Genomic DNA, 12,657 nt, shown 5'->3' with positions numbered 1-12,657 from the left:
GATATGTTATTTATTTAATGCTTCCACTACTCAATACACACTACATGTCTCACACACTTCCGTTACCACATAGATAATTACCATTCTCATTTATCATATTAAAAAACCTAACATAACACATTTTACCTCATATAAATATAGTTAACAACACTAATAGAATACATTTATGTAAAATCAACAATAAAGGAAATCATTTGAATAAGTTAAACATGCACTAATTAAACACAAGAAATATTACACAAGCATAGGATGAGAAAGAATTAGTTTGGACTTTTTTCTCTTTGAAATGGTAGATTGCTCACTTTAATTATGTAACTTTTTATTTAAGTGTCAAATTGGATACTTGAGTGACCAAATTCTTAAAGAAGACAAAATTACTATAATTTTTTTCTCACTCAAACGATTATCTATATCACTTTACTAATTAAAACTTTAAAAGAGGTTAAAAGTTACTTAAATTACCACTTTGGTACTTAAGTTAAGAACCTTGGCTTGAATGATGAATTAGTAGCTGGAGAAATTAGTTCCATCCTTGAACACTTAGTTAAACACTTTGAAAAAAGAAAAGAAGATAAATCATCTCAAAAACCTAAAGAAAAGTCAAAGATATTTAAGTTTTTATCCAATTGAACAAAAATAAAATCTTTATAAAAAATAAAAAGAAGATAAACCACCTAAAAAAACTAAAGAAACATCAAAGGTATTTAATTTTTGAAAGAACAAAATTTTAGAAATATGAATTATAAATTCACTTAAATTCATTTATATATATATATATATAATCCCATAACTTGGAATAATTAAAATATTTATTTTTCACTTACCTTTAATCTCTCATCTATATTTATAAAATCATCTCCTTAAAAAATAAAAGAAATTTTCTTACAATTTATTAGGAGTAAAAGTAACTATTTAAAATTTTACAGGATAAAATTTATTTATATATTAACCAAAATCAAAACTCCTTTTTTTGTACGAAGATTAAACAATACTTAAGCATCTTTATATACTAAAATTTATATTTTATAAAAGTTTTTTCATCTAATGTGTTAATAAATTAAGATAACAAAAATTATTTTACTATAGATTTTTTTATTTTATTTCTAATGTCTATGAAAAACTTAATTTAAATTGGACCTGCATGTTACTTGTCAAGAACCTGTGGTATAATAAAAAACAACATTAGATTCTTTCACCAACAACCAACCATAGTGTATGCATTCTTCATAATATAACTTAGGTATGATTCTCATAAAGTTTTCTTAATGGAATAAAACAAAAAGTGATGATTGTTAAATGCATTCTTCATAATATAACTTAGTATGATTCTCATAAATTTTTCGTAATGGAATAAAATATTATTTTCTATAAATGGTTGTTAAAATACACTTTTGAGAAGTTAAAAACAAAGAATTTTTATACAAAAACTAATTTAAAAAAAATTGATTTTAATTTATAGAAAAAAATTCTTGTTTTAATATTTTTTTTTCTGTTATGAGTTCCTGCAAGTCCTTATTGTGTCTGGCTAGTTGAATGTAAAGAGGGTGGCTTAAAGTGTAACAAAGAAAGTTAGAGTTTGTCACTATACACTGTTCAATGTTTTGTTGTTAAGGATTTATTTTCTGAAGGTGACGTTGTAAGAATTTCTCAACTCTAGAGAATGATGTGCTAACAATTATATGATGAGAAAAGCAAAATCTGAAGCAGATAGTGATATCAGCCAACACAATTAAATGATGAGAAAAGCAAAATCTGAAGCAGATAGTGATATTAGCCAACGAATACGTCTAAAACACGATTACGAACCCTTTCATGGTTCAACTTTTTTGTCTACCTCCATTAAAAAAAGAGAAATAAATTTTTTTATTTGACCACGTCATGTAAAATTTGAATAAGAGAAAGTCATGGCCAACCAACCTCTATTGTTGACTATTAAAATATCTCTTTTTTTCAATGAAATTTTGACAACTATAAGATCAACTGAAATATGTTAAACCACCAAAATTCCATATTTTATTTTTCAACATCAGGGGAATGCATCATTCTTCATTGGATAAATAGTTCAATGGCCGAAGAAGTGAATCCTTCTCATGCAAGAATTGGTGTGAAGCTGGAAGAGTCTTGCAAAGTAGCAGCATATTTTCGTGCCCAAAGGTCATAGTGAATAATTTCTTCAAGGGAAGGTGAGGACAGCAATTCATTTTGATGCTTCTCACATGTTAGCTCCACCACTTTGAATATATCCAAATAGCTAATCCTGAAAAAACCAAAATAGCCAATCAGGGGATAAATTATACAAGGACACTTCAAAGAAAGCAGTGTCAGAATAACATGTCACAATATCAAAGTACAGATGAAGAAGAAACAACAAAGTAACATGAAACCAAAGCCTTTTATCAAATAACCAAACACTTATTTTCAATTTCAGTATAAGGAATTCCTATGCTTCATGAACGTTGGATGCAATGCTTCATTAACTCCATCCTCACATTACAACAATTTCAATCAAGGTAACAAATTCCGAGAGATATAAATCTACAGAAATAAATGTCAGTGAAAATTTGCAACGGGAAAAAACAACTGAATCTTACTTTTCATCAATAAACATCTCTACAGCTTTCTCATTTGCTGCACTAAGAACTCCTGTCATTGTGCCCCCAGCACGGCCAGCAGCATAGGCAAGATTCATGGATGGATACTTTACATTATCCGGATTTTTAAATGTAAGTGAACCAAGCCTGCACAATCACATTTCAATTACAACTACGTTAGACAAACTAAGAACACATACTCCATGACAGTTCAAATTAAATTAACTGATTCATCTTGCATAGTAACGGCTTATGATAGTAAAGAACAAAAGTGAAAAGGAACTAATAGGAACATATTTTAAGCATTGCTTTGGATGCTGCCTGAGAATGAACTCCCATATCAAAACCAAAATTCAACCAATTTAGTGTTCCTTCAAATTATTTACTATTTACAGCACTAACGCCAATGCATGGGAAAGAATAGTTTCCTGGAAATATTCACTTATTTTTTCAAAAGCTCTCAAAAAGCTGGCAGAAATAAGTTTTTGTTTTTTCAAATAAGTTGGATCAAATTCCATCTTTTACATGATGCATGAAGAATAAAATATACTTCCTAGCTGGAAGCTAGGCGAGGAGCCAAAATGGAAACAAAAATTAAATGATCGGATCATATAATTCAAATTGGACTAAAATACTTACATTTTTCAAGTTTTTGAAGCCTTTATTTTTAATATGAAAGTCAACGGAATCTATCAATTTTCTTTTAGTATGGATGGAAAATAAAATTTGGTTGAGTTGAAATTAGTAAGCAACAGGGAAAAATTATAGTACTTGCAAAGATCAAGGCGAGGCCAAGTGACTTCAGAACAGTAAACCCTGTCAGGCCATGATAATGTATAGAGGATCGGCAGCCGCATATCAGGCCACCCCAGTTGTGCAAGAACAGATGAATCCTGGAATCAAGAAATAATTTAGCATTACATGATGATTAAAAATATTTAATGATTTTTTTATCCTTTCTTCTATACCCTCTTGTATATACCCACCCATTTGCTAAGGCCTGGGTGCTATGGTTATCTAAATATATGGATATTAAAACACGGTAACCAACATAAAATAGAATACTGTGTTGACCTGTGTTTCAATCATGGAATGTATGATTGATTGCGGATGAATGACAATCTCAATATCATCGTACTCAGCTCCAAACAAGTAATGTGCTTCAATTACTTCTAGACCCTGCAAAGAAGTACAATAATTTTAAGTTATACCTAGGAAATTCATAGTACATAATTAAACAGATTTATAAAGAGACTCTTTTCGTCCAATATGTTGACATAAAGAAACAAACCTTATTAAAAAGTGTAGCAGAGTCCACAGTTATCTTTTTCCCCATATTCCAGTTGGGATGTTTTAATGCATCAGCTACTTTAACATCTTTCAGTTTATCAACTGGCAAATCCCTGTCAATGACCGAAGGATCATACTTGTAGTCAAATTGATTATACATATCCCGGAAACAAGACTAAGAGAGCAACAATTCAAGGTTTTCCGTGATCAAAGAATATTAATTCTGACAGACAAAATCAGAAGACATTCTTCAGATAAACATAGGAATGTTTATGGTGCTACATAGTCTCTTTCAGTTCACTTCCAGCGAAAAAGGATTGTTGTTTTCAACATACAAAGAAAACATGGTTCCACTGAACATGCAAAATGGGCCAATTGAAGTCATATACACACCTGAAAGCACCTCCAGATGCAGTTAGAATAATCCGCCTGAGTGCACCCTCTGGTAACCCCTGGATACACTGGAGCAAAGAATCCTTTAAGCTTTTGCAGTAAAAAGTGGAGCATATGATGAAATAATTGCTTGCAGTCAATAAGAAAGGTGCAGAGGCAGAAAATATATAGATAATAAATAACATTATCAAGAAATAATAATTGCTTGCACACATGATTTTAAAGATTATGTGCTTTCTTACCTGAAAAATGGCAGAATGTTCCGAATCAGCTGGAAGTATTTTTACGTTATGCTTCTGAGCAAGAGGAAGAACAAAAGGACCTCCAGCAATCAATGTTTCTTTGTTGGCCAAAGCTATGTCTTTCCCTGCTTCTATCGCAGCAACTGTTGGCTAATAAAAGAATGAGAGGATTTCAGCTTTCTAATATTAATAGATATGTGGATGCTCAGGACACAGAAGACCTCATTACATGGCACAGCAAAGAGATTGGTTACCAAGAAAAGAAAAAAATAGGGAAAAGAAATTTACCTTCAGTCCTGCACACCCTACTATTCCTGTTACTACACTGACTGCATCAGGGTGACGAGCAACCTGAGAATATAGAAGCTATAAGTAATGAAAAACAAAAATGGCTCTCTAACAAAACGACCGCATATGAATAAAGCAGATGTCCACCTCAACGATTCCCTGCTCTCCAGGGATGATCTCAGGTTTATGTTCAACATCATGCAAAGCCTCTTCAAGTTCAGCAATTAGCGACTCGTTTCTAACAGCAACAAGTTGAGGCTTAAATGTTTTTATCTGGGCAACACAAATATCGAAAGGGATTATTCTCTTCTTTTTTCTGGTTGTTATATTGAAACATTAAATACTTAAAATGATGGTGAACCTAGTGGCATGGAGGATCTCAAATCCTAGAAACAACCTCTCTACTTGAGGGATAAGATTGCATATGTACCCCCTTTTATGAAATACATTAACTGAACCTTAAACCATAGTAATTAATTTATCTTAAGATTTTCTTTTTGTATGATATGAAACCATTGGTCTCTTCCCTAATGCAAAAGAACAACATGCCTACTACACCTGAATTATAAGAAAAAATAACCAGGAAGATCATCCTCAGTGCAACTAACTAGCCATGTGAGTAAATTGGTCAAGTAAATCCCCCGAGGTTGAGAAAATTTGCAGATTTAAATCTGGTCATAGATAGACAAAAACCAATCCACGGTTCCATTACATGCTGGGAGTAAAGTGGTTACCTGGTCTGCAAGAAGAGTAACGTTTGAACCAGCTGCAAGAGCCACAACTTTAAACTTGTCTGGATTCTCTGCCACAATATCTAGTGTCTACAAAAGCATACAGGGGAAATCATGCACTACATCAAAGAATATGAGACAAAGGAAAGTTAAGCTACATCTACAAGGGGCAAACATCAAGTATTCCCAGTCTCACATCTATCTATCTATAACACCCCCAAAAAAATAGTATATTCTTTTGAAAGATGTATTCCAACAAATGTAGCATCTTGCAGGTCCAGCCAACATCAGCTTCAGATTGTGCAAGAGGACAGAGTTTTAGTCCTAAACAAATTTGACAACCCGGATTTTCAATCTTGGGAGTGGGGGATGTTAAGATGTCTTACATTGGTTGGGAATATAACCCGAATGGCGAATACTCTTTATAAGACTAACCCCAATTGCGTCTATTTAAGTTAGCTTTAGACCCAGATGATCGTAATAGACTATTATTAGCCATTACTACTTACAGATTACATGATAGGGGGAGATTCCATTAGCATCAATACCTGAGTTCCAATAGAACCAGTAGATCCCACAATGGAAATGGGTTTCGGTCCCTCCCATGTCTTGCCAACTTGTTCTGGAAACGCTCGTCCCGGCCAGGCTGGTGGTGGTGGTGGTGCCTTCACTGAGCAACTAACTCGCCTTCCGCACTCTTTTTTTTTAAAAGCAAAGCCACCTGAGCACCAAATTCAAAGGACCATCAAAGTCAAACCATCCAAGCGCCATGCAATTGACATCAAAACATAACACAAAACAAATATTGCCTTTCCGAAAAAAAAAACACAGTCTTTCCACAAAAACAAACATCATAGTACAACACATCACTGTAACATCAACAAAGTCGGTATTAACAGTATAGGATAGGATCAGAAAGTAGCATGATTTCCCGAAAGAAAAGAAAACAATATTGAATGGAGAGGGAATTTCTGCATAAAGTCGATAACTTTGACATTTCTCAGAAGAGAGTAGGAAAGAAACATAGTTTAAATGAAGAGAGGAAGAGAAGAAGAACCTGGGAATTTTGCTGTGAGACAATTAGACTTGAAGGAATCAGAGAAAAAAAGGGACTTGACCTCAGCTGGAGAAGAGATATTGAGCGCCATCACATAGACCCAAGTTGAGTTTGCAGAAAAAGAATTGAAATCTGCAGCAAGAAGAAGGGTGGCAGCAGAAGGAGGTTGTGTGGTGGCTGGTATGGCTCAGTTTTTTTTATACTAATGCTATAGACAACAGTGGATGTGGCCTCTCACATATGAGAGATGCATTTTTTATTTGTTTTTAATTATTATTATTATTTATTATATGTGGAAAGAGAAAATGAAGGGAGAGTGAAATAGGAATCTAATCTGAAGGATGAAGAAAAGAGGAGAGAGTGAAGACGAAATAGAGTTAGGAGGAGTGCCAATGAATTTGCGGGAATTGGAATCACCATTGACCGCACTATATATATATTAACTTCTGTCATTTTTAAAGTTTTCTTAATATTCATCTTCGTTTTCATTTTTTTTTTCATTTTAAACTATTAAAAATTTAAACAATTTATATTAACTTTTTTGTATTTATTTATTTTTGTTTTTTCTTATAATTATTTAATTTTTATTTAGTTATTATTTAATACTCATTTAATATTTATATATGTGTATATTTTAATATTAAATATTTAATAGTATCATATTTTTTTTTATAAAAAATATTTAATTAATATTTGAATCGCATAAATATAACATACACATCCCCAAATAAAAATAAAAATAATACATAAAAAATTATATCTATTAAATAAATAAAAAATAAAATAAAAATTTAAAAATTAAGAATGGTATAATCAAAACCACACCACCTACTTGTATGCATTCATTACCAAATAATTAATTATACTCAAACTTCTTTTCCCCTCTCACTATTGTTTAATAATACATATACATATCAGATAAAAAACAATTTTGTATATCACCATTTTATATTAATCAATTTCTATTAAATATCTGTAAATACGCTATTTTCTAGTTTTAAGTGATCTACTAGTTAATGTTATATTTATTTCACATTTAATATTATTTATTTATTAATTAATTTTATTATCTTAGAAAATAAAGGTAACTTACTTTTATATTTATTGGCATTTGTCTTTTTAAAGTGTTCAAAATTACAATTAATTAATGAGACATGTATTTTAATTCAAATTCAGTAATGTTTTTATATTTATTGAATTCTCTTTAATGCGTGACTTTAAAATATAATAAATACTTATATACTTGTATTTATTACAATTTATGTTTAATATTTTAAATTGCTAACAAGGGGCCTTAAATTAAAATTTCAAATATAATCTAAATATACTCAACTAAAAGAGTAGTGTATCCTATTCAAAATACAAATGAAGTGTTAAAAACACGTGCCATGTGAAAATAATAACTAAAATGTGTTGTTTTGTTTGGATTAGATGTGGAACAGAAAAGAAATAAATAGAAAATAAAAATAGAAAAGGTAGAAATCAAACACAAGGAAAGAACAAATGAGTAATTTTAACGAATTGGAATAAAAAAAGTAGAGTAATTTTTCTCTTTTTTGTTTGAAAGAGTGTAAATAAATAAATTATATAAAAAAATTATGCTAATTCTTTTTAATTTTAATCTATTGTTTTTTATTGCTAGCATTACAAATTTCATTATTTAAAAAATTGTATTGTAATTTTTTTTAAAAGAAAATAAAAAAAGAGATTATTTTCCTTTTTATTTCTTCCAATTTGAAAGAAAAATAATTTCCGTAAACTCTACAAAACTAGATGCAATCAAACTAAGAAATACGTAAAGCGAGAAAATGAAATTATATATTAAAAATGGTTTTCTTACAATTCAACGGTAGATAAATTTTCACCTTTTTACTTAAAATTCAATTTCCATTTTACTAATTATAAAAGATAAATACAAATTAATTTCCATTTGAACTTTGAATAAAAAATTAAAAATGATAATAAAATGCGAAGATAATACTTATCATAGAAATCAAAGTACTAAAACTTAACAATCATCTTATTTTATTTTGAAGTAACCTAGAACTAAAAATTGTTTAAAAAATATATGCAATATAGTCATTTAAAGGAAGACTAATAAAGGTTATTTTTTGCTTAGAGCAAGAGCAAAATATGATAATTAAAAAATAAAAATGTTTTAAAAGAAAAGTAAAAAAAAATGTTTTCTGAGAACATTGGAAATAGGTTGTTAGCAACAATTTCAGCAGACAAAGTACACAACACGAGGTGACAAGAAGACTGACAAAAACACGTGCTTCAATACACGGGACCGCTCCTTGGACAAAATGGTTTTCTCGTTTTTTTACACTAAGTTTGGTGTGTTAAATTTTTAAAAAAATATTAAATGTATTTTGATATACAATAGAAGATTAATAAAGAAAATATATATTAAATGTTAAAAAAATATGATGAGATTTATTGTTTTATTTTTTCTATTTGTTCAATTTTCTATTTTTATTATCAAACAGTTTGCATATTTATTTTATTTTTCAATTTCTTTATTCAATCAACTTGCTTGCATTTAATATATTTTTCTTTTTACCATAAAAAATATTGCTACTGAAATCGTTGAGATTCAATTTTGATAATATTGCAGTAGGGGCAGTAGCCAATATATTAAAATATAAATATATTATAAGTTCAATAAATACAATATAATTAAATTCTAAAACCAACTTTTAAAAGACATTTATATAAGTTTAATTTTTTTAATTCCAAATTCAAATCAAAATTATCAATTGAAAAAAATAAATTAATAAATTAAATAAAACATCAGTTCAGATTGATTTCAATATTTTTAATTTAAATTGGTTGGTGCACTCTACAGTTTAATGCAATAATTGATATAGTTTTAATGCAAGAATGGATACAGTGGTAGCATCACAGCAAAAAATAAATTTAAAATTTGACAAAACACGTGTTCAAGTTGGAGTCTCACATGCTTTAATAACTCCTTGATAAAAAAATTTATGCTATACCACATAACTTGGCATACACATAAATTTATATTATCTAACGAATCTTAATTAACCAATTATAGATAAAGTACATGGCAACTGATAGGTAGCAGAACAAAAAGATAGATTTAAAATAAAAATAAAATAGTAACATGTCAGAAAATGAAAAAACTATTATGAATATAATATTATCAATTATGATTTTTTACATGCAATATCAATCATAATAAATAAACAATAAACCACTCATCTTATTATATTATTGGATTGAAAACAGGATAGAGATTGAATAAATAGCAGCAACCACGTGACGTCGTCGTATTAAACATTCAAAGTTCAAATATTTTGGTATATGAATTTTATATATTTATGCTTCAAACTGGTCTCATTCAAACTTGTCAAACTGGTCTCAAATTCAAACTTAATATAATAGAATACAGTAATAATATTCAAATTAAGTTTAATTACAAATATTTACCTCGATTTGAAATATTATTGTATGCACTTTTTTATTAAGTCAAACTACACGTAATGAACCTTTCGTTTTCAAAGCGTGCGACACGGGTTTCGCAATATGATGCATTTTATACATTTAAAGCTATGAAAATATTTTACAGTAATTTATCACATAATTATTAGGAGAAAATAATCACTACGTGCTTCTATATTTTGAAAAATTAAATTAGATAATGTATAATAAATCCTTTGTAATATTATTAAAAAATGTAAATAAATTTTTAAATTTGAGATAAAATGTACAATAATAATTATTTGAGTAAAAGAGAACATACAAAAGTATATACACTAAAACAATATATTTCTTTATATATATATATATATATATATATTTATCGATAATAAACAATAAATAAATATGAATCACTTTAGGGGTGATTCAACCCTTATACAATAACTTACCCATAATTTTTATCACAAAACTTACTCCAAAGTTTGTCAAAACAGAACTCTCCTAATTAACCCAGAGGAATACATTTAAGGAAAACCGTCAAACAACTTGAATAAATACGTCATGAGATCATCCTCATACAAACCAACAAATCTATGCACCAATCAGAAAAGGAAAAATTCACAAACTGTAACTTGGATGTAATACCAAACCTTTAATTGAATCAAAGCAAAAGTTTTCAGAACATCTACTGCTCTCCATTAAAAATAACCCTGTTTCTATGTTTCCAAACCTCGTTAATTATTGAGATCAAAGAACACTCCAAACTTCATTCATCGAATCATAATTTAAACTGAGAAAAATTTAACAATGTATAAATAAATAAAGATGTTCAACTTTAAATTAAAATCATAAAGCACTTTAAATAAAATAAATAATAAATACACCTTTATTTATTCACTTTAAAGAAATGTTATCTTCACAATTATTTACTTATAAGGTCAATTTGTGGACATAGAAGTTAGCTAAGGAATAAATCGATTGAGAATAACAAGATGCTTCGTAGTTCAGCGGCATTTGTTGAACGCAGACGCAGTGGGCCTTTTTTTTAATATTTTTTCATCTTTATTTTCTGTTCTTTCTCTATAGACATAGAATGTATCAAATGTTGTGTCTTACGATGTTACTTGCCTAGAAATGGTCAAAATTATCCAATTTTATTATCAAAGAACGAATTCAACTTAATTGTAATTGATGAGTTGAAAGTGAGTTATGCAGGAACAAAAAAGATAAATGAATTTAATTTCATAAAATAGTAGGAAAGTCATTTTTTTTTCTTTTCTTAAAAATTTCTCTTGACACAATTCAAATCGAAAAGTCCACACACACTTAGGTAACGCAAAACTTGACTTAAGTAAAACTTCTTCAAAAGCACAGAGAGCTCCACATAAGCATTAATTTACTTTCTTAATTTACCAAACAACACACACTGTGATCAAAGTTACTGAACTTTTTGCTCATGTGTTTATTCCTTTGACTTTATGTTATAAGAGTTTCATGAGTTGACTTTGTCATTCTCAAAATTTTATTTTAGGATCTTCATGATTGGAAATCCTCAACTAAGTTGCTTCTATGTTTACAATGTAATGTCCTACATTTTTTTATCAATAAAAATTAAATGAATTATACTAGTGCTAAAACATACCACATCACATAGTTTACAAACCAAAAAGCATCACAAAGAAACAGAAAAACATATATAAACCTAGGCTTTGGCACATCATGACAGATTTATGCAGCAAGTTCTGCATAATTTCCAGCTCTAATAAATTTTAAAACACAAAGCCTTTACTTCACTAAAAGGCTTACATTTCCTTACTTTTGCACTTCCAAATCCTTTTCCAGAGAGACCTCTAGTGATGTTCAGAGATCCCTTCAGTGCTGGTGTGTCATGTCTGCATTGCTTTCAGCAGAGACAACAAATTCGTTCTCTTCCTCTGCACTAACTGCTGCTGCATCTGACCTTGCTGGTCCATGTACTTAGCAGAGTCATCAAAGAAGCTGCTGTGAGTATGAGTCCAAATACAAGCATGCACTGATTAGCTGTGCTCTTAGTCCATGATTCTACCCTTGTCACTAATTCTCTAAGTTCCACAGCAGATGTTACACTTCCTGCAATTCTTCTCACCAACAGCATGACTTTCTTCTCCTGCATTGACCACAAACACTTGCTGCCACATACTACAACACTGCACCATGTCAGTTTTACCAATCTGTAGCAGTCCCATTCCTCCTTCTCTTTTCCTAGGCAGCTTTCCTTCCAAATATTTCCTCTAGCGTTCCTTCACGAAGTCTGCCCCTGCAATGTCTATAAATATAGGTTATTGAGATGAGAAGAACCACCAAACAAAAAAAATATTTACCATTAACAGTAGTAATATAGATGTTTGAGAAAGATTAATTTGCTGAAAACAATCACTTAATTTTCAAAAACCTCTTTTGGTAGCGGACAAACATGTACTAGATATGTTTGAGAAATTATACTAAACATGCACCATGTATGTCACATTGTTTTGACCTTCTGTTTTTTCCATTCCAGCTAAACAAATGAAGAATAAAATATTCCCAGCTGCAAGTGTGGTGAGGAGCCAAAATGGAAAACAAAAATCAATTGATCTGAC

General features: G+C 29.7%; 1 protein-coding gene across 1 annotated transcript; it reads right to left on the bottom strand.

Annotated features, from left to right (window-relative positions):
• Window positions 1-1,839: 1,839 nt before the first annotated feature.
• LOC137807867 (1-deoxy-D-xylulose 5-phosphate reductoisomerase, chloroplastic) lies at window positions 1,840-7,001 on the bottom strand. Its single transcript, XM_068608702.1, has 12 exons — window positions 6,593-7,001; window positions 6,084-6,256; window positions 5,539-5,625; window positions 4,952-5,077; window positions 4,805-4,867; window positions 4,517-4,666; window positions 4,275-4,342; window positions 3,883-3,994; window positions 3,666-3,770; window positions 3,363-3,484; window positions 2,592-2,738; window positions 1,840-2,257 (listed from the first exon to the last, which is right to left on the bottom strand). The coding sequence occupies exons 1-12, from the start codon at window positions 6,681-6,683 to the stop codon at window positions 2,089-2,091; spliced, it is 1,413 nt and encodes a 470-aa protein (XP_068464803.1). The 5' UTR covers window positions 6,684-7,001; the 3' UTR covers window positions 1,840-2,088.
• Window positions 7,002-12,657: the final 5,656 nt, after the last annotated feature.

Source organism: Phaseolus vulgaris, chromosome 3 (assembly GCF_000499845.2).
Source record: "Phaseolus vulgaris cultivar G19833 chromosome 3, P. vulgaris v2.0, whole genome shotgun sequence".
Lineage (NCBI taxonomy): Eukaryota > Viridiplantae > Streptophyta > Magnoliopsida > Fabales > Fabaceae > Phaseolus > Phaseolus vulgaris.
This window is presented reverse-complemented; position numbering and strand designations above follow the sequence as displayed.